The 22,895-nt window shown below is 43.9% G+C and overlaps 1 protein-coding gene across 1 annotated transcript in view; it reads left to right on the top strand.

Moving 5' to 3' along the window:
* CPXM2 (carboxypeptidase X, M14 family member 2) overlaps positions 1-22,895 on the top strand; it is a 132,911-nt gene that overhangs the window by 31,849 nt on the left and 78,167 nt on the right. The window contains exon 4 of the mRNA XM_055560145.1: positions 20,410-20,549. Within this exon, the coding sequence (XP_055416120.1) occupies positions 20,410-20,549 (140 nt within the window). The remainder of the gene's footprint in view (positions 1-20,409; positions 20,550-22,895) is intronic.

Below are 22,895 nucleotides of genomic sequence, written 5' to 3'. Positions count from 1 at the left end.
CCCAAGCAGCCTTGGCTGCATCTGCAGCCTTCATTTCCCTTTGTCACAGAACCTTGAGGATTCACAGCTTCCAGGACAAGCATGTGGACGTCTTTGTTGGGCAGGGGGCATCACTCTGCCAACCCATCTCAGATGCCTTTTCCCTCCTCTTCCAACTCCAGCCGATCCACCCCTTCTCACCTTGGCATTTGGGTCCCGTGCTGTCCTGTGCGTTTCTCCAGGAACATAGTTCCCTAATATTTTTGCAGTCTTTCCCCAACTGATGTGTAACTGTGGGTGGTTTGCAAACCCTTTGGTAGATGTACCATCTCAGCCAGCCTCCTGGGAGGGAGGTGTTCCTTTCACACCCACAGTGGGAGACCATCAAGGCTGCACTCACAGCTTCCAGGTGGCGGAGCTGACCTCTTATCTCCCCAGTGGTCACTGTAAGCATGCCGCAGGTGGCTGCCATGCAAGAGTGGATGAGCCCCCTTCCCAGGGAGCCCCTGGGCTTGATGGGGTGACATTTGAGTGGAGCTCTGACTCCAAGCTCTCTTCCTTCCTCTTGACCGCATCAGGCCACATCACTGCTTCTCAGTTCAGACAGATTCGGTAATATGAACTTTCATGAAATCTAAAGTTGTTTAAAAAATATCCATTAAAAAAACCCAGACAGCTGTTAAAATATTTGGGTGTGTAAGCTGAACACTGTTTTACCGGTGGGTGAACTTTCAAAGTTTAAATAGGAGTAACTGTTAATAATTGGAGGGCCCCCAACACCTTGCATGGGCTGAAGCCCTCCAAGTAAGTAAAGTCAGGCCCGAGCAGGGCTACATCCAGGTGGGAGTGGGGCTGCCTCTTGCATCACTCAGAGGGGCTGTCATCTGGTGTCTCTGATTCCCTCTCTAGAAATGAAGTCATCCTTCATTAAAGAAGAAGTGTTCACATTGATAGCCCAGCTGGTAAAGAATCCGCCTGCAATGCAGGAGACCGTTTGATCCCTGGGTCGGGAAGATGCCCTGGAAGAGGGAACAGCTACCCACTCTACTATTCTGGCCTGGAGAATTCCATGGACAGAGAAGCCTAGTCCATGGGGTCGCAAAGAGTTGGACATGACTGAGTGACCAATGTTCACATTGATCTACACTTTCGATCAGAAGTGGAAAGGCCCAGTTAGTCCTAAATTTGTGGGGTGAGGGTGGAAGATGGAAGCTGTGGGCTTCCCAGTGAGCTGAGTGGACAGTTTGAGCATATCCCAGTCAGGCAGGCTGAGTTCAGACTTGACCTCGACACTTGAGATTTTGGGACCTTGGAAATAATTACCTCACGTCTCTTGAGCCTCAGTTGTCTCATCAGAAACATGGGAGCCCATAGCACTCGCTGGATTCCTTGAACAGTGAAACTGGGTGATTTATAGTCAGTGAAGTTAAGTGTGATTTATCCCTGGTGGCTCAGTGGCAAAGAATCTGCCTGCCAATGCAGGAGACACGGGTTTGATCCCTGGGTCAGGAAGACCCCCTGGAGAAGGAAATGGCAACCCACTCCAATATTCTTGCCTGGAGAATCCCACGGACAGAGAAACCTGGTGGGCTCGATGGTGTCTCGAAGAGTCAGACACGACTTAGCGACTCAACAACAGCAACGATTTTAAAGCATTTACTGGATTATCTCACTCCTCTGCAGAAGCTGCGAGGACTCCCTTTGGCGGGTTCCACTTTCCAGAATCAGTGCCATGTGAAGCGTGATTGCATCCTGACAGGTGCCCCGGAATGCATCTTCCCACACATGGAGGTTGAATGCAGTTTAAAAATAACCACATCTTGTCTCACATCTGAGTATTTGGTAGGCGTGTCAAGCTAATGGGATTTTATGTGTGAGAAACAGCAAGGTTTTGGCATTAGAGACTATATTTAAATGCATTTAGCGCAGGAGGTGAGCAAGGTCAGTCCAGCCCTTCGCTGCTCTGGCTCCGTGGGTGTGATTGTGGTCCACTCAGAACGCAGGCTCAGCATGCACCCTGGTCCTTCTGCTAACGAGCTGAGGGGCTTTAGCAAGATGCTCACCTTTGCTAACTTCTCAGAATATGGAGATTAAAAGGAGGAAGAAAGAGAATTGTCCTCCTCGATTCTCAAATGCCATGTTGCTTCCCATTAGATCCAATCCCTCACCTGACCGTTTTGAAGTGCCCTTTATGTACCAGAACTGGGTGGCCCTAAAAAAAAGAAGAGGAGAAAAGTTCCTGCTTATTCCATTTCCCCAAGATGCCTTGGTCTCCAGCAAGAAGGAGACCAGGAATCAGCTCTGATAGTTACTGGTGCTGTGCTGGGTGCTTTACCTGTTTCTTTTATTCCTTGACGTGAGAAAAGGACTGTTATTCTTATCACCTCTGTCTCTAATAAAGCAGCTACACAGATTGGTAGAGTAACTTGGTTAAGGTTTCTCAGGAGAGGAAGGATGTGACTCCAAGCTACTTTAATCCTGGAGCTGTGGCTCCCAACGACCCCATAAAACAGCCCTAACCAACGACTAAAGTGTTCTATGCCCCTCTGGATGCTTATTAAGCCGTGTGCGAGTCTCTCTTCTGACCTTTATCTCTTGCTGATTTACTGGGGGCTTACCCTCCTCAGGTCGGGTGAATCGTGTTTGTCCGAGATTCCCACACTGTGTGGGCACCGTGTCTGCACCTGTGTGTATGCCTGCTGCAATGCCAAAGGCACTGTGGCTGCCGTGAACGATGGCATTATGACCCAGAGGTAGCGTTGGTCCGTGTACCAGTTTTGCCAGTACATCAGTGTCTTACGGGACCAGGTACCAGCCCTGACCCCAGGGCACTGTCCACACAGCTGCGGGCAGAAGCCTCCGAAGAACTCAGTCCTGTCCGTAGTGCTCGTCACTTGGTGCTACTCTGGCTCAGGTTGGCCATGTGGTCCATCCTAGGCTATTTGCTGCTCAGGTCATTTGTCCATTTAGCTGTTGTGCCCACAACCCACCAGCTTCCATACTTCCCGACACCCTCTTCTATCATACCACTTTCACCATGTTTTTTAAGGTCAAGTTCTATCATTTAATGATAGAATTAAATGATATTAAAATTTATTAAAATTTTTTAAATTTAAAAATGTATTAAAATTTTTTTCTTAGTAATTTAACATGTCTCCTTACCAGAACTAATTTTTTTTTTTTAGAATTGACTGAGTTTTTTTGTTCTTCTGATTACAGAGCTGCATAGATTTTGAACCTTATTTTTTCCTGTGAGCTTGGTTTTTATGAGTGTAAGATTTTGCAGACTATAAGCATTCACTGGATTGCATTTTCAACGTTATAGCAAAAACACCTGTCTCTGTGTTAGTTCGTTGGAGAGTGCAAGTCGTGTCCGACTCTTTGTGACCCCGTGGACTATACAGTCCATGGAATCCTCCAGGCCAGAATACTGGAGTGGGTAGCCTTTCCCTTCTCCAGGGGATCTTCCCAACCCAGAGATTGAACCCAGGTCTCCCGCATTGCAGGCGGATTCTTTACCAACTGAGCCACAAGGGAAGCCCAGGAATACTGGAGTGGGTAGCCTATCCCTTCTGCAGCAGATCCTCCCAACCCAGGAATCGAACTGGGGTCTCCTGCATTGCAGGCGGATTCTTTACCAACTAAACTGTAGCTCGTTGGGGGCTGCTATAAAAACATGCCATACACCAGGTGGCTTATAAACAACACAGGTTTATTTCTCACTGTTCTGGTGGCTGGAAAGTTCAAGATCAAGGTCCTGGCATATTTGGTGTCTGGTGAGGGCCTGCTTCCTGGTTCCTAGATGACTATCTTCTGTGTCCTCAGGAGGTGGAAGGGGACCTTCTCAGGGTCTCTTTTAGAAGAGCGCTAATCTCAACGCCTGGGTGAACACTGGGAGATAGTGAAGAACCGGGAGGCCTGGGTGCTGCAGTCCATGGGGTTGCAAAGTCAGACAGGACTTAGTGACTGAACAACAGTAATCTCATTCAAGAGGGCTCCACCTTTGTAACCTAATCACCTCCCAAAGGTCCCTAAAACTATCACCTTGGAGATTAGGTTTCAACATATGAATATTGAGGGGACATATGCATTCAGTCTGTAGCATTCTTTTGTCCTTTTAAGCATAAGACTTTGATAGACTAAAAGCAGCTTATAATTCAACTTCTAAATTCTCCCTTTTGCAAGTGGAGTTTTGCTTGTGTCAATTTAATAATATAAGCTCAGAGGAGAAGCCCAGGTTTACGTTTCACAGGTACACTGGACAAGAGAGAGCTTTAGGAATTCAAGGGAGGGGTCCAGTTCATCAGGATAGTCTTACCCAGGTTTATCCTGGCAGTGTCCCAGGGTCCTTTTCTACTAACTTACTTGTGAGGATGTCTTTGGTCTCATTTAGAAACAGTCATTGGCTTCTGCTCTGGGACCAGTCACAGGCAGATTGGAAATTAACATCCCAGGTCTCAAAGAAAAAGTTTCGGTAATGACCTCTAAAATCAAGCTTGGAGCTTGTGTTTGCCTGTGCTTGGTCTTAGGAGATAGCCCTGTATTTAGGTGGGTCGTTTAACAGTAGCCATTGCTTGTCCTGTCCCAGCAGAATCCTCTAAGGACCCTGAGAGATTTTCCATGGCTCGTAAATTCTGCAAGGTGGTGTCAGAGACAGTGCTGCTCTCTGGTCTGTCCCACCACCACCGCTATTGGCAGCAAAGCCTTGAGCGGCTTATGGCAGCACTTGCATTTCAAAGGCCTGGGTTTCAGTTTCACTCTTAAGACTCTAAAATGATGGTAAGTATAAGCCTGACATGTGATGTGAAGAAACGAAATACTGAGAGCCTGATTGGATCTCAGGATGTCATCGTGATTCCCGCCGATAATCAGGAATGTAAGAGGGGTGATATTCTGATCAGAGTTTTGAAGAAAGAGCTGATGTTTTGAGGTCACAAGGAAAAACATGGAACATTAACACCTTCAGATGTCTTTGCGATGCCCGGTCGTCATTTGACTCTCTCTGGCCCATGACTTGTGTGTGTTAGCTGTCTTTCATGAAGAAGTCTAGTTATAATAATAGCATCTGTCTGAACCACTTCTCAGCACCGCTGGAATGAAACCCAGCTCCTCTTGGAAGTCATTCCATTCAAGGGATTCTACAGAGCATCCAGATCCTGCCAATGTTCTGATCATCTTTTTACCTGAAATGAGGTATAAGCCATGAAGATGGTTGATGCCCATGGCTTCAGATATGTGAAAGTGAAAGTTGCTCAGTCGTGTCCGACTCTTTGCGACTCCATAGACTGTCCATGGAATTCTCCAGACCAGAATACTAGAGTGGGTAGCCTTTCCCTTCTCCAGGGGATCTTCCCAACCCAAGGATTGAACCCAGGTCTCCCGCATTGCAGGTGGATTCTTTACAGCTGAGCCACAAGGGAAGCCCGATATACCCACGGGAAGTTGGTTATAGAGCACTGAACCAATTTTTTATCCTGGTGTTGAAGTTCAGGAGCCTGAGCACACCCCACATGTCTGTCTGCCAGTCCTCTTTGGCCCTGGTGGCACCTGGTTCCCCACCCTGGCCAAATATGCATGCATGCTTGCTCAGTCCCTTCAGTCATGTCTGACTCTTTGTGACCCCATGAACTGTAGCCCACCGGGCTCCTCTGTCTTGACTGGGATTCTCCAATCAAGAATGCTAGAGTAGGTTGCCTTGCCCTTCTGCAGGGGAGCCTCTCGACCTAGGGATTGAACCCGCATCTCTTACATCTCCGGTACAGGCCAGTGGATTCTTTACCGCTAATGCCACCTGGGAAGCCCCATCTGGCCAAAAATGGAGACCATGTTTAAATTGTGGACACCACCCAGGGCAGCACCATTTTCTCAGGCATCGCCCTGGGCACCCTGACTCCTGCCTGTTCCTGGAATCATTTGCACTCAGGGTCTTCTGACCCCAAAGCCTGTCTGTTCCTTCACTCCATCCCAGTTCTCTAGACGTCAGCCTCTCGTTTCTTTCTGGTTGCACAAATCCTTGCTGTAAGTCAGCAAGCCCTCCCTGGGGGCTGTTTACATGCTGGGTGCTGCAGAGGCAAAAATCATCACAGTGGGTATAGTTTCCAAACCCAAGAATGTCATGCTCGTTCCCATAAAGGGATTTTGTTCTGCATCTGGCTTCAAGAAACGGTCCGAGACACAGTGTCCGGATGCCAGGATGCAGGAATTTGGGGTATTTGGATTTTTATGGGAATAACAGGACCAAATATTTTAAATCATGACTTTTCGAAAATTCAAAGTGAGAATTTGCCATAGTGAGACTGAGGTGCTGTTGTCCTTCTCGGTGGCATCCTGAAGGCAAGTGCGGTGAGAAGAGCTAGGCGTAGAGCAGGGAGGAGGAGTAAGGAGGACGAGGGAGCCCCGAGGAGCAGAGACGCCGGGCCTGTGGACCGTTCCGAAACCACTAACCCCCTGGTGCTGAAGTGGATCCTGCGCCACTTGCCATCTGAATTTTTTCTTTACTATTTTACTAAATTTCACTAAATCATCATTCCATTTCATCTTCAGTGTACTCAGAGGGAAACTCTGCTTTAGAGAAGAGGAACTGAAGTCGGGCTGAGTGCCCTGCCCTAACCCGATACCTAGTAAGCGCAGAGCTGAGATACAGAGGGAAGGGTTTTCCGTGCTCCTTTCTTTGCATCTCAGGTGCCCACGGAAAGGCTCAGCTTGTGGTCTCCTCCAGCACCCCATCTTCTGACTCATCTCCCTGACCGCTGAGCCTCCTAGTACCATCCTGGCAGGACCCAGAGAAGTTTGAGGGGTGTCAACAGTCATCCCCATGGGGCCTCATGTCCATTCAGCTGGCAGAACCCACTGTGCCTTCTCAAATGATGGCTCGTGAAGATGGGCCCTCTGGGCTGTTAGCCCAGTCACACACAGTTGGGAGCCACGAGTCCACATTCTTCTGAGCTAGGGTTTCAGTGGACACAGCACACACTGCCCAGGCAGAGAAGACTTGTGTGAAGAGAGGATGAAAGACAAGGAAGGGAGAGGAGGCGTGAAAGACAGATCAGAGCAGAGTTTTTCTCGTCTTCACTCATTTCATTCATCCCACCTCCTGGGAACCTTACTGGTGCCAGGCAGACACTGTCAGACGTCTTGGGGAGACAGTGGTGAACAAAACCAGAAACGCTCTCTAATCTTTTAGCAAATATTTAAGGAAGGCCTTCTGTGTGCTGGGTCATGTCTTAGGTCCCTGGGATGCCTCCCTGGCCAAAACAGAGATCCTCACCATCTGACAACTTACAATCTAGTGGGAATTGTTTAGTCCCTAAGTGGCGTCTGACTGTTGTCTGACCCTGTGGACTGCAGCCCGCCAGGCTTCCCTGTCCGTCATTATATCCCAGAGTTTGCTCAAATTCATGCCATTGAACTGGTGATGCCATCCAACCATCTCATCCTCTGTCGCCTCCTTCTCCTCCTGCCCTCAATCTTTCCCAGAATCAGGGTCTTTTCTAATGAGTCGGCTCTTTGCATCAAGTGGCCAAAAGGAGGCACATAAAAGCAAAAAATATAACAGGATGATTTTTATAGTATTTCAAAGGTGATAAATGTGACAAATGTATAGCCAACAGTGGGGTCGGGAGGGCCACCTCTGGGGAGGGCTCAGCTTATAGTTAAAAGTGATCAAGGTCAGGTTTGAGGCCAAGTTGGCTTAAGGATCAGCAGGGGACCCGGTAGCTATGGGAGGAGCATTCTGGCAGTGGGAGTGACATGAGTGTCTTGTGTTGACAACAGACTGAACATTACCAGTTAACAAGGAGCAGGGTGGCTTGGGCCCTAGGAGTACAGAGGGGAGTCGCCAGCCCAGATGTCGCTCTGGGAGGACTTTGAGTTTGACTCTTGAGCCAATTGAGGGGCCGTGGAAAGGTTTGGGGTGCAGGAACGCCATGCTCTGCTTTGCAAGTGTGAACGAGTAACCCAGTCTCTGTGTTGACTTAGGGAAGCAGGCATCAAAGCAGGGGGCTGGAGAGGGGTGACGTCAGCACCCTACATGAGAGGTGATGCTGGCTCCAGCCAAGCCAGGGGTGTGGAAGCGGTGAGAAGTGGTTGGGTTTTGGATATTTTGAAAGCAGGCTTTTCTGACAAGGAGGAGAATGAGGTTTGGATGCGAGAGAGAAAAAGAGGAGTCCAGGATGCCTCCTCCAGTGTTATTTTGGCCTTGGGTCATGAAATGGGGAGATGAAATTATTTTGAAAAAAATCTCATGGGTGAGATTGCCCAGTGGAAATCTGTGATGAATGCACAGAAAGAGAGGACCAGGTACATTAGTTCTGGGGGCTTCCATAGCAAAGTGTCACAAACAGCGTAAAGCAACAAGAATTTATCCTCTCACAATTCCAGAGGCTGGAAGTCTGAAATCAAAGTGCTTGTAGGTCTGAGCTCTCTGTGAAGCTACTAGTAGAGAATTTCCCTTGCCTCTCGCAGCCGCCAGTCCTCCGGCGCCCCAGGATGGGTGTTCCTGGCCTGTAGTGGCACCTCTCCAGTCTCTGCGTCTGTGGTCACAGGCAGTCTCCCTCCTGCATCCTCTCTCATCTCAGTGTGTCTGTCTCTGTAACCAGAATTCCCCTTCTTCCAAAGACACCAGCCATCAGGTTTAGGCCCTCATCTTCATCTGCTAATTTCATCTGCAACAACTCTGTTCCCAAATAATATCACCTTCTGAGGTTCCAGGGATTAGAGATTGAACCTATGTTTTTGGAGGATATAATCCAACCCATAACACCATGGTTTTCTATATCCAACAAACCTGCCTCAATCTGGAGATCTGGAACACTTTCTTGAGGATGGGCTATAAGGTTTGAAGCAGGATTAAAAGTTAAGAGTTTATCAGATAAAGAGTTGACAGAGGGGACAGGAGAGAATTCCCAGTTGAAGGGAACAGTGTGTGCAAAGGCCCCATGGTGGAGGGAACGTGTTATATTTGAAGAACTAAAGCAAAGCCAGTGTGACTGGACCTGTGCTGTGCTTATGGAGCAATATCATGGCCAATAAACCTAAGAAAGTGCTCTTTATCTTTAGTCATTAAGTAAATACAGATTAAAATTGCAATGATATGTAGGCACCAGAATGGCTTAAAAAAAAAAAAGAACAATATCAAGTGTGGGCAAAGATACGGAGCAATAGAAAATTTTATATAGTGCTGGGATCATGAAATAGCACAACCTTTGGGAACCTGTTTGGCAGTATCTACTGAACTCAACATTCTTGTACCTGTTAATCTAACAAATTCTTTCTTATGCCTAAATGAAATGCAGTCATATATGTACAAAAAACATGTACAGATAGGTTCATAGCATTGTTATTCATGATACTCCCAATATGGTAGTAATCCCCATGTCCATCAGACAGTATAATGGATAAGTCATTTGTATATGTGTACAGTGGAATACTATACAGCAGGGAAAAAGAATAAGTTACTGCTACCTGTAATAATATCGATGAATCTCACAGATACCACAGTGAGCAAAAGGAGCCAGGCACAAAAGAGTTGTCACAGAAACTTCCATTTATAGAAAAAAGAAAACAGGAAAATCAGTCCAGGCAGATGGATGTCAGAACAATGGTTATGTTAGGGGAAAGATAATGCTTGGGTGGGGCCACCGGTGGGAACTTTGGGGATGCTGGTCATATTCTACATTTAGATATGGATGTGGGTACCTGGATGAGCGCACTTTGTAAAATTTAAAAAATTATTTATTTATTTGGCTGCACAAGATGTAGGGCCTTTGATCTTCATTGTGGCCTGCAGGATCTTTTGTTGTGGCTTGTGAATTCTTAGTTGTGTCAGGGAACTCCCTGATAGATTTTGTTTCAGTCATTTTTCATTTCAAACTTGAGATATTTATTGTTTTCCTTAGTTAGTGCAAGACATTTTTTAAAAATGGATTTTGGGTTTAAAAATGGATTTAAAAGCAATAAGTATTTCATTTTAATCAACTTTATTGATTATTACCCCTTCATGGATCACAGACTTGTTTGCCACTTGTTGTGGCAAAGAGGTTTGCATAATTCACTGAAGATATGAGCTATGACATCCAGGGCCACTCAAGACAGACAGGTCATAGAGAGGAGTTCTGACAAAACGTGGTCTGCTGAAGGAGGGGATGGCAAACCACTCCATGTTCTTGCCTTAAGAACCCTGTGAACATTATGAAAAGGCAAAAACACATGACACCTGAAGATGAGCTCGTATATGTGAACCGAGAACTTCCAGGTGTACAAGCTGGGTTTGGAAAAGACAGAGGACTAGAGATCAGACTGCCAACATTCTTTGGACCATAGAGAAAGCAAGGGAATTCCAGAAAAACATTTGCTTCTGCTTCATTGACTATGCGAAAGCCTTTGACTGTGTGGATCACAAAAACTGTTGAACATTCTTAAAGAGATGGGAATACCAGCCCAGCTTACCTGTCTTCTGAGAAACCTGTATGTGGGTCAAGCAGCCACAGTTAGAACCTTACATGGAACAATGGACTGGTGAAAAATTGGAAAAGGAGTATGAGGCTGTATATTGTCACCCTGTTTATTTAACTTCTATGCAGAGTATATCATGCAAAATGCTGGGCTGGATGAATCACAAGCTGGAATCAAGATTGCCAGGAGAAATATCAACAACTTCAGATATGCAGATGATACCATTCTAGTGGCAGAAATCGAAGAGGAACTAAAGAGCCTCTTGAAGAAAATGAAAGAGGAGAGTGAAAAAGTTGGCTTAAAACTCAACATTAAAAAAACGAAGATCGTGGCATCCAGTCCCATCACTTCATGGCAAATGGAAGGGGGAAAAATTGGAAGAAAAGGCAGATTTTATTTTCTTGGGCACCAAAATCACTGCTGAGGGTGACTGCAGCCATGAAATTAAAAGATGCTTACTTCTTGGAAGGAAAGCTATGCTAAACCTAGATCAGTTCAGTTCAGTCGCTCAGTCATGTCTGACTCTTTGCGACCCCATGAATCGCAGCACGCCAGGCCTCCCTGCCCATCACCAACTCCCGGAGTTTACCCAAACTCATGTCCATCGAGTCAGTGATGCCATCCAGCCATCTCATTCTCTGTCATCCCCTTCTCCTCCTACCCCCAATCCCTCCCAGTATCAGGGTCTTTTCCAATGAGTCAACTCTTCGCATGAGGTGGCCAAAGTACTAAACCTAAAAAGCAGAGACATTTCTTTGCCAACAAAGGTCCATATAGTCAAAGCTATGGTTTTTCCATTAGTCATGTACATATGTGAGAGTTGGACCATAAAGAAGGCTGATCGCCGAAGAATTAATGCTTTCAAATTGTAGTGATGGAGAAGACTCTTCAGAATCCCTTGGACTGCAAGGAGATCAAACTAGTCAATCCTAAAGGAAATCAACCCTGAATACTCATTGGAAGGACTGATGCTGAAGCTGAAGCTCCAGTACTTTGGCTACCTGATGCAAAGAGCTGACTCACTGGAAAAGATTCTGATGCTGGGAAAGATTGAAGGCAAAAGGAGACAGAGGCAGTAGAGGATGAGATGGTTAGATAGCGTCACCCACTCGATGGACATGAATTTGAGCAAACTGGGAGATAATGAAGGACCGGGAAGCCTGGTGTACTGCAGTCCATGGGGTTGCAGAGTCAGACACGACTTAGTGGCTGAACAACAACAACACTGATGATTAAGGTCTGAAGCGGCAGGAAGCTCCGCTTATTTGCGAAAGGATCAGCTGATTGGCACCCAGGCAGTGTTATGCGTCTATCAAAAGTTTATCACAGAGGTTTACCAAAGGTGGATATTTAGAGAGCATTATGGCCTCTTTTGGGAGAATAGTTACTTACCTATATTAATCAGATATCACAGCTAACATTTTTAGGTAATCGCTGCCTCCAAAAGGGGTAACTTGTTGGTAACTATAAAGTTTCAGCCTCTGTTTCTAAGAATTTTTTTTTTTTAAAGATTTTAAAAGAACTCTTACTTTATTCTGTTTCAGTCCAAATAGCCCTGGGTTATGTTTACAAAGTGGCAGCTGGGTCAATTATCTGGGAATTGCTGAATTGCTAAATTGTTACACTCACTTGGATATAACTTTTTAATTTGCTTCCAGATGTTTCTGTACTGAGGCAGCCCATGATCATGAAGTATGTACAGTGCAGATTAATGGTTTCATGACAGCAGAGTGATTTTGAGATTCACAGTTTTCTATATATGCCATAAAGCAAATTGCATAGTACCTAGCACATAGTAGGTGCTCATGTAGACACCTAGAAAATTAAAGAATAGTTTAAAAAGTAGGTTGTATATCATATTTGTGCATTTGTCCATATTCGTCTTTGAAATTAAAAGATGCTTGCTCCTTGGAAGAAAGGCTATGACCAACCTAGACAGCATATTAAAAAGCAGAGACATTACTTTGCCAACAAAGGTCCATCTAGTCAAGGCTATGGTTTTTCCAGTAGTCATGTATGGATGTGAGAGCTGGACTGTAAAGAAAGCTGAGTGCTGAAGAGTTAATGCTTTTGAACTGTGGTGTTGGAGAAGACTCTTGAGAGTCCCTTGGACTACAAGGAGATCAAAGCAATCAATCCTAAAGGAAACCAGTCCTGAATATTCATTGGAAGGACTGATGCTGAAGCTGAAACTCCAAAACTTTGGCCCCCTGATATGAGGAACTGACTCATTTGAAAAGACTCTGATGCTGGGAAAGATTGAAGGCGGGAGAAGAAGGGGATGTCAGAGGATGAGATGGTTGGATGGCATCACCGACTTGATGGACATGAATTTGAACAAGCTTTGAGAGTTGGTGATGGACAGGGAAGCCTGGCGTGCTGCAGCCCATAGGGTCGCAAAGAGTCGGACACTACTGAGCTGAACTGTATTTGTGCATCTATCTATCTATATTTGTGCATCTCCTTTCCTTTCCTTTTATTTTAGTCAGTTTTATAAGCAAGTAGTTAAAGAAATCAAAACATTAAAGGATTATATCAGATAAACAATAGAATGGTTGTTGCCAGGGGCTGAGCAGGAGAGGAAATGGGGAGATGTAGGTTAAACAGTATATACTTTGAGTTATAAGAAGAGTAAGTTCAAAGGATCTAATATATAGCATGGTGATTATAGTTAATAATAACAATAATACAGTATTGTGTAATACTTGAAAGTTGTTGAGGAATATATCTTAAGCGTTCTCACCACACACACAAACAAAAGAGCTAACACTTGAGGTGATGGCTATATTAATTATCTTGATCTTGGTAATCCTTCTGTAATGTATATGCCTATCAAATCATCAAGTTGTACATATGTACAATTATATCTGTCGATTAGTCCTAATAAAGTTGGAAAAGACAAAAATAAAAACAAAGCGATGGTCCCTGTAGAGGCATTCCACATTCCACTCCACTCCCTGACCCCCATCAAATGCTGTGAATGGGGCAACTACTTCCAGCCTTTTTCACTTGTTTCTTTGGGAATTTAAATCTTAATTTCTAAATAATGTGCATGTATTGATATATACTGATTTATAAATTTTGGACTTTATCATTTGAATCTTTATTATGGAAGATGATGATTTCAGCTCATTTCTAATCATCCCTATTTAATCTTTCCAACAAAATTGTATCTCAAATTTTGGACAAAAACCTACATTGGAGGTTTTCATTGTTATGACTATAAATACTGCTTACTACTGAGCCAAGAATTATTGTAGTTTTAAGTCAAGAATTAATTCCCACTATATAATTTCTTGACAACTTTTTGTTTTCCTGGAAATGCTCATGTTTTAAAAAACCATCCCACATCTGGCAATAGTCTGGGTCTGTAAAACATCCTTCAGTGTAACTTTCTGTTAGGTCAGATCTGCTCAGCCATTTTTAGTGACTTTTGTTTTTTGTGTTTCTGTAGACATCCTTTCAGGAGCCCTTTGACCTGCTGTGTTTCTGGATCTTCTGCATCACTTGTATCTTGGGATTTCCTCACCATCATCCTGTTTTGGAACCTTTGATTTCTCAATCTGACTTCCTCTTTTTGGTGTTCTGCTTCATTTATGTGGAGCATATCCTATAGTAGCTTCATGGAAATGGTACGAGAGAAATTTTTTGAGGATCTGTGAATCTGAACACTGTCTTTTGTGATCAATAGTCTATGTATAAAATTCCAAGTTGGAAAATCTTTGCTTTCAGAATTTTGGAGTTGTTATCTCTTCATTCTTTTAGCTTCAGATGTTGTTATTGAGAATTCCGGTATTCGTCTTAATCTTTTATTTTGTTTTATTTTAAATTTACTTTTTAAAATTAATTGTTCTTGGAGTATAGTTGATTTACTATGTTGTGTTAGCTTCTACTGTACATCAAAGTGAATCAGTTATACATATACATATACCCACTCTTTTGTTTTAGATTCATATAGGTCATTACAGAGTATTGAGTAGAGTTCCTTGTGTTATACAGTAGGTTCTTATTAGTTACCAGTTTTATGTATATTATAGTAGTGTATATAGTGTATATATATCAGTTCCAATCTCCCAGTTTTCCCTTTCCCTCTCTGTTTTATTGTTTCCTCTTTGAAAACTTTTAGAATCTTCTCTTTATTTCTGATATTTTAAAGTTCACAATGATATCCTTTGGTGTGGTTCTTATTTGATTCATTGTCCCATATTCTTAGTTCTTTGGAGACTTAAGCCATAGAGATTTGGGACATTTTCGTATAATAGTTTTTTGCAATTTCTTCCTCTGGAAAAAAAAATCTCTGACTTTACACTCTGCCCTTCTTCTTTTTCTGGTATTGGTATTGTTGCTGGAACTTTCATTCCAAGAGTTCTTTCTTGTGTACTACTATTTTCCTCCCTAAGACCATCCTATTTTTGATTCATGCAAACAAGATCTTCTCTTTCAAGGGATCATAATTATAGTGTCTTTGAGGTTTTTTCCTGTTCTCCAGTATATTTTTAGCTTATTTATTTTTTGTTTGTTCTACACTTGGCTGCATTGTGTTCTAGAATTGCATGGAGAAAGAGAGGTGGGTCATCTCACGCTTCACTATGCTGATTGATTTCCACTGAATTCCCTGTACTTGTCTATCATATCTTCCCTCCTCTGTGTCCAGGGTTTTCAAATCTAGTCTCTCTGGTTGCCTTTTTTAAGAGAAAAAAAAATCAAGTTTTTGCAGAAGAGAAGACTGTACACATGGACATCACCAGATGGTCAATACAGAAATCAGATTGATTATATTCTTTGCAGCCAAAGATGGAGAAGCTCTATACAGTCAGCAAAACAAGACCAGGAGCTGACTGTGGCTCAAATCATGAACTCCTTATTGCCAAATTCAGACTTAAATTGAAGAAATTGAAAGAGGAAAGTGAAAAAGTTGGCTTAAAACTCAGCATTCAGAAAGCTGAGATCATGGCATCAGGTCTCATCACTTCATGACAAATAGATGGGGAAACAATGGAAACAGTGAGAGACTATTTTGGGGGCTCCAAAATCAGTGCAGATGGTGACTGCAGCCATGAAATTAAAAGACACTTGCTCCTTGGAAGAAAAGCTATGACCAACCTAAACAGCATATTAAAAAGTAGAGACATTACTTTGCCAACAAAGATCCATCTAGTCAAAGCTATGGTTTTTCCAGTAGTCATGTATGGATGTGAGAGTTGGACTATAAAGAAAGCTGAGTGCCAAAGAATTGATGCTTTTGAACTGTGGTATTGGAGAAGACTCTTGAGAGTCCCAGGGACTGCAGGGAGATCCAACCAGTCCATCCTAAAGGAGATCAGTCCTGGGTGTTCATTGGAAGGACTGATGTTGAAGCTGAAACTCCAATACTTTGGCCACTTGATGTGAAGAACTGACTCAATGGAAGAGACCCTGATGCTGGGAAAGATTGAAGGTGGGAGGAGAAGGGGACGACAGGGGATGAGATGGTTGTATGGCATCACCAACTCGATGGACATGAGTTTGAGTAAACTGCGGGAGTTGGTGATGGACAGGGAGGCTTGGCGTGCTGCAGTCCATGGGGTCGCAAAGAGCTGGACATGACTGAGCAACTGAACTGAACTGAAGGCTGGGGTAGAGGGGCGGATGTGAGAATCTAATTTTTTTTGATTCACATTTTGAATCAATTCCCCATTTTTAGTCCTCTCTCACTCTCACCTTCCAAGATATCTAAGAATCCAGTTTTTGAGCTTTCTTAAATTCTGTGTGGCTTACTTCCCATTGGTGTGCCCCTTGAAAGTTAGCACTTCCTTCTCTTACTGAGTTATTCAAGAGCCCTTCATCTCATTTCTATCTTCAAATATTGTGATCTGAGTTTTATAAACATCTCCTAGTTCTATCAGTGGTCAAAGTTGTGTTTCTTTATCTTGTTTTCTTTGTTTAGGGGAACTTGTGAGAGAAGAACCTGGAAAAACCAACGTATTTACTCCATCATTTTGAAACAGACAATTCCCATTTGATTGATTTTAAATGGAGAGTGTCAGGTTTTCTCTTTGTTATGGAATTAATAATTCCCCCTTTTATCTTAAGCAAAATCTTTCATCTATTAGATGTCTTGATAGGGATTTTTGAGGGAAAAAATGATGCGTATAAAAATTGCCTTGAGAAAATTACATTAATTCCTAATTTATTTGGTACTCTAGAATAAACAGTCATTCTATGTAAGCGGTATTTTGAAGACTAGCTTCCTTAAAGTTTAAGGAATCAAACCTTCCATTTCAACAATTTCTGACTGAAATTTCTCCAAAATTGATGAAGTACTTCTCTTCATTATTAAACAAAAAGGGATGAATGTTTCTTGGTTTCTCAGACGTGTTACTGATATCATTTTTGGCACTCTGGTGTAATTTGGTGACATCTCTGAGACTGGTACCTCCTCTTTCATTGAATTCTCCTGGACTCTTGCTTTATCAATTTATAATTGATTTTGCAGAGGTGACTGTCATGTCCCAAAGAGTCAGCTTCGCGCAGGGCTCTTCAATCCCCTGACACCTTATTACACTTAATTGACTGTCTGGTGTGCTTAGGAAGAGCTGAGATTGGCAGCAGAAGCAGGATATCCAGGCTAGCAAAACCAGGAACAGGAAATCAAATGTCAGCTCTCAGACAGCAGGCTTTGGTTGAATGGCATGAGGACAGCTGCTCCAGGCTTTCACGATCGTGGAGGGGTGAACATCTCGAGCTGTATGGCTGCTCTTTCTTGTGTGCTTAGCCCAGCAGCTGGCATGCTTAAGCTCTGCGTGATCAACGTCTGGGGCTGGGCAGCTCTTTGTGGCCGGGGCTGTCCCACGGGTTGTAGAATGTTCCCCAGCATTCCTGGCCTCTATGTGTCGTTGCCAGTTGCACACACTGCCCCCAGTTGTCACAGCCAAACACGGCTGCAAGCATTGCCAGATATCCCGTGGGGGAGGCAACATGGACTCCTGTTGAGAACGGTAGACAGTGAACCTCCTCTTTTTTCAGATTTTATGATTCTTTCCTGGATATTTGATGTTGTAAACACCATGACACCAGTTGACTGGAATAGTGTTGCAATTCCCTAGACTTTTGTAAAATGTGAACTAATTCTTAAAACATCCATATTTTCATGATTTACCAAATATTCACTGTTTTAGATGTACTGGTTGTTGTTTAGTCGCTAAATTGTGTCTGACTCTTGGAGACCCCATGGACTGTAGCCCATGCCAGGCAGTCTGCTATGTTGGTGGAATTATCTTGGCAAGAAGACTGGAGCAGGTTGCCATTTCCTTCTCCATGAGATCTTCCTGACCCAGGGATCGAACTGTGTCTCCTGCTTGGCAGGTGGATTCTTTACCACTGAGCCAGCAGGGAAGCCCAGATGTACTGATAACTAGTGTTAGCTGAGTGTTCAGTTCTTTTGGCATCCATGTTAACCAAGTGCCAGCCCCTGTTGAAAGCACACTCAGCATCCTAAGGGAAAAATGAGCATTGCTCTCACTTGAGCAGATGGGGAAACCGAGGCACAGAGCAATTTAGGCAAATTGCCAGAACTTGTACAATATGAAGGTTGCAGACCTGAGATTCACATCCAGCTGGGGCTTCAGAGCACAAGCTCTTAATCAACCCGCTGTGCAGTGGTTGATCTTGAGATGCTAACACCAGAAGATGCCGTGAGGGGACTTTAGTCCATCTGCCTGTTCTGAGTTCCGGGAAGGCAGGTCTGACCCCATGTTGTCTACCTTTGTATTCCTCCTGCTTGGACCACAACTTGGCAAATAGCAGAGGCTAAGTGAAGGTTAATTTCAATAAATAAATGAAACTGTTCTAAGCACCAGTCTCATGGGTGGTTTACAAGAAGAGATGAACCTCAACAAAAACTCAGTGTATGTTATGGTTTCTTGAAAGAAGGTGAATTGTGATACTGTAAGTCATTAATGGGTTGCAGGTCTCTTCCTTTGGGGGGATAAGTGCCATAGATGAAGAAAGGGAACAATTGTGTAATTATAGCCTTCAGACAGGGTTGGTGATCTCCCTGATGACCGGCAGTCCTGGGAAATGAGACGTTATATTTAAGAGTTGGCATTGCTTTAACAAAACTCACTGAAGCACAGGTAGAACAAGTCACGCACACTCCAAAATTGAGCTTTTCTTTGGTGGCTCTGGAAGGCAAAATCTTGCAGCACCTCTAGGTCCTTATTGTAGACATCCTGTGTGCCTTCAGATACAGAGGTGCTGGTTAACTGAGAGCGTGGGTTTCTGGAGAATGTTGACTAACAGCCATTTTATTCACCTTCATTTGAGATGGGTGTGCTTTTAAAAGAGCATCTGGTGCTCAGTCGCTCAGTGGTGTCTGACTCTCTTTGACCCCATGGATATAGCCTGCCAGGCTCCTCTGTTCATGGAATTGCCCAGGTGAGAGTAGAAGACCATGGTACATTAGTGTTCCAACATTTGCTCTCAGAGCTCTTTCAGGATTGTTCCAGGGGTGGACTGGGAATGCATACCCTATGTTGGTCCTGATACAAGGTTTATGTTATCCAGTGCAGTGCTGGATGAGTTCTGTCAATAGGACCCCTTGCCAAGCTGTTCCTCTGCTATAACTGGGCTCTGGGTTCCACATCACTGTTGGCCATTAAAATAAGGCTGACACAGAATTTGAGTTGAAAAGTGAAGGGAAGATGGGGAAGATGGACTGGCCTGTTATTTTCATCTCATGAGTATCATTCAGACTTTTTCTCATATGATTATGTACTTGTGAAATAAGCATGGGAAAATGAGATTAATGCAGAAAGGGTCTTAGTAAATTAGGTAGTTTCCCCTGACTCCTTTGTCTTTTTTTTTGTTTTTTTTTTTTTTTTTTAAACATCAGGGAGTTGTCTCTTCAAATGGTGATAATATAGGGAAAATTCTAGAGCAGAAATTCGTCCACGTTGTAAATTCAGATCAGGAGAATCCCTGGTGGCAAAAGCAACTGATACTTAGACCCATCAAATGGCTTAAATGCTAATAAGTAAATTTCACTAGATAAACCTAACCTTTAACATCCAGTTCAAATATCTCCTCTGCCTGGGGGCTTTCTGTCCATCATCTCCCCCAGCTCAAGTTAGCTGTGCTGTCCTTGAAAACTCCCAAAGCAGTTTGTTCCTATTCCTGAAATAACACCTGCCCTATTGTGTTCTCACTTATCTATTTTCATGTCTTTCTTCCTGCCTGGATCTTGAGGTTCCAGGAGGGAACGATTCACCTTTGTGCTCCCAGCACCTGGCGTGTGTAGGCTGGTATGTAGGAGACGGTCTGTGTCTATTGGATGAATGAGTAACAGGAGAACTCATTAAATTTCATTTTTCACACTGGGCAAGAGGAGGACTTATCATATTGAAATATTTCCAACTTGTTAACAACAAGCAGCTCATTTTTATGATTTGGAATTAAGAGTTCAGGGCACAGTGACTTTTTACTTTATCTACTTCCTCATTCTCTTCTATCCCTCCCACCCACCTTCCTAGAAATGTCACAAAAAAACTTGTCTACATTTTCTTCGAGTATATTCTGGGTCTTTCTGAAGAATGCCCTCCCTTTTCTTTTCTTTTTTTTTTTTTTTAAGTATCTGTGTGTGTGTTCAGTCACTCAGTCATGTCTGACTCTTTATGACCCAATGTCTGTCTGTTTACGACCGTAGCCTGCCAGGCTCCTCTGTCCTTGAGATTCCTCCTGGCAAGAACACTGGAGTGGGTTGCCATGTCCCTCTCCATTTTTTAAGTATATTGATTGACAATGTTGTGTTAGTTTCAGGTGTACAGCAAAGTGATTCAGCTCCATCTTTTCAGATATAGCTTTTTCAGATTCTTTTCCCTTAGATTATTCCTGTAGATTATTGTGAGATACTGAGCATAGTCCCCTGTGCTACACAGTAGGTCCGTGTTGGTTGTCTGTTTTATATGTAGTATTGAAGAACACCCCTCTCTTTCTTTTCAGGCGGGCATTAATGAAAATGATTTTTACGACGGGGCGTGGTGCGCGGGGAGGAATGACCTCCACCAGTGGATTGAAGTGGACGCCAGACGGCTGACCAAGTTCACGGGTGTCATCACTCAAGGGAGGAACTCGCTCTGGCTGTAAGTATGGCTGGACCCGTGCTTAGGCTCTGGGCTGTGGGTCTGAAGTTCTGGAGTTCAGACAGAGTCAAGGAAGTCGCAGAGAAGAATCTGGTGACTGGCAATAGAAGGGAAGAAGGTTACAGGGAAGATGGGAGGCTGGCCTTGCTGTAGACATCTTGGGAAGGTGCATCTTTTGGTCAACATCTTCCCCAGCACAGGAGCAGAGAGAGGGATCCGCAGGTTAGACTGAGGAGGCAAAGGTACTCTTTGGCAAGTAGCTGCCTTCTTGGATGTGGGGTGAGTCACTGATGCCTTGACAGGTGGGCTGAGCAGATGTTCAGTGAGCAACCGGTAGCTGCCTCCACCCCCTGTCCTGCGGTGGAAGGATTGAATCTTCCCAATCCTGGGAAGAAAGAGGAAGCACAGGCAAGTTCCCGAATAAAGAACTTCTAGAGGAGGAGGAGAATTGAAGGATGAACCAGTGAGAATAAGATGGAATCCCATTGCTCAGAACGGAGCTTGAGATCAGGGCTGGGTCAGTAAGAATGGTAATCCCCAAAGAGGTGGGCTGTAGTCCCTTACAATGCTTCATCTCATGGTTCTTTGCTGTGGTCGATCACTTCAGTCATGTCTGACTCTTTGTGGCCCACCAGGCTCCTCTGTCTGTGGGATTTTCCCAGCAAGAATACTGGAGTGGTTGCCATGCCCTCGTCCAGGGATCTTCCCAACCCAGGGATCAAACCTGCATCTTCTGTGTCTCCTGCATCACAGGCAGATTCTTTACCACTGAGCCACCGGGGAAACCCAGTCTCATGGTGGATATATACAACGGGATATTATCCAGCTTTAAAAAGGAAGGGGCTTCTGACGCACACTAGAATATGCATGAACTCTGAGGACATTATGCTCAAGGCAATAAGCCAGACACAGAAGGACATATACTGCATGATGCCACTTCCATGAGGTTCCTAGAGCAGGTCAAGTCATAGAGACAGAAAGGAGAGGGAACAGTGGCTGCCAGAGTCTGGAGGGGGGGGGAATGGCGTTATTATCTAATGGGTACAGAGTTGAGTTGAGGGTGATGAAAAGTTCTGGAGATGGATGGTGGTGAGGGTGTCACAGAATTGCACACTTCCGAATGGTTAAAGTGATGCATTTTGTGTTATGTATATTCTGCTACAGTAAACAAAAAAATTCTAGACCCTTTCACTTCATCCCAGGGCTGTTGGTAGAGACAGAGGCAGGACAGTATCTGTGAGGTTGTTCTGTGGCTCAAGTTGTGTCCAGAGCAAACGTGTGGAGACTGGGGGCTGGGCGAGAGTCAGGAGGGGCTGCAGAACCCTGGGCGTTTTCTGAATTTAAATAAGAAATTTTCAGTTCCTCTAGCATCTGTCTCTATACTGAGAAGCCAGGAGCACAAACACCCCACACTTAGACATCAGGAAACTGTGCACCTAGTTAGCCAAGCATCGTTCTGCCCTGGCACCCCTCTGCCTGCTCGGTCTGCACACTCAAATCCTGTGTCTTGACCCCTTTCAGTTTTACTGACTACTGGTTGGCAACCAGGCTTCCCTGATGGCTCAGCGGGTAAAAAATCCGTCTGCAATGCAGGAGACACAGGAGACGAGAGTTCAATCTCTGGGTCGGGAAGATCCCCTGGAGGAGGAAATGGCAACCCACTCTAGTATTCTTGCCTGAAAAATCCCATGGACAGGATCACAAAGAGTCAGACAGGACTCAGCAAATAAACCGACAGAAAGAGACAGTTGGCAGCCATATAAAATCTATCATTGGCTGATTAGATTAATTTTAACTCCTAGAAAGGTCAACATTCATAAGTAAACCAGGATAAGAGAAGGGAACCTTCTCAGAGGCATTTGTGCTCACATTTAAATGCCTCTCATTGTCACTGTAGAGGGGACTTTCTTATTAGATGACAGTTGTCAGGCAATGACTCATCCTGTTTTCATCTGAATCTTTTTTTTATTGTAAAGACAAGACTGTAACCACTAACAACGTTTAGAAACATTACTGGTGATTCCACTGTCCTTAGGCAAATAGAATTTTTCTACGTTTGTAATCATATTACCTATGCGATTATTATTTTTAATTTAAAACGTATCCATAACATTTTCATGCTGTGACTCGGATTTCATAATGATCATTGTTAATAGCCTATAATTTACTCAGCTTTGCCTCACTCACCGTCTCAATTTTCTGCTATCACACATCATTTTGCAGGAGAGCATTTACATACTTTTTTTCTTCCTTTGAATTACTTCCTTCAAATAAATTTCCAGGGCAGGGATAATTTGTGCATTTTGATGATGTTGGGTTATGTATTTGTGCTACTTTGCGTATCAG

This window comes from Bubalus kerabau, chromosome 22 (assembly GCF_029407905.1).
Source record: "Bubalus kerabau isolate K-KA32 ecotype Philippines breed swamp buffalo chromosome 22, PCC_UOA_SB_1v2, whole genome shotgun sequence".
Taxonomy (NCBI): domain Eukaryota; kingdom Metazoa; phylum Chordata; class Mammalia; order Artiodactyla; family Bovidae; genus Bubalus; species Bubalus kerabau.
The sequence above is the reverse complement of the archived record's forward strand: the minus strand, read 5'-3'. Positions and strand labels throughout refer to the sequence as shown.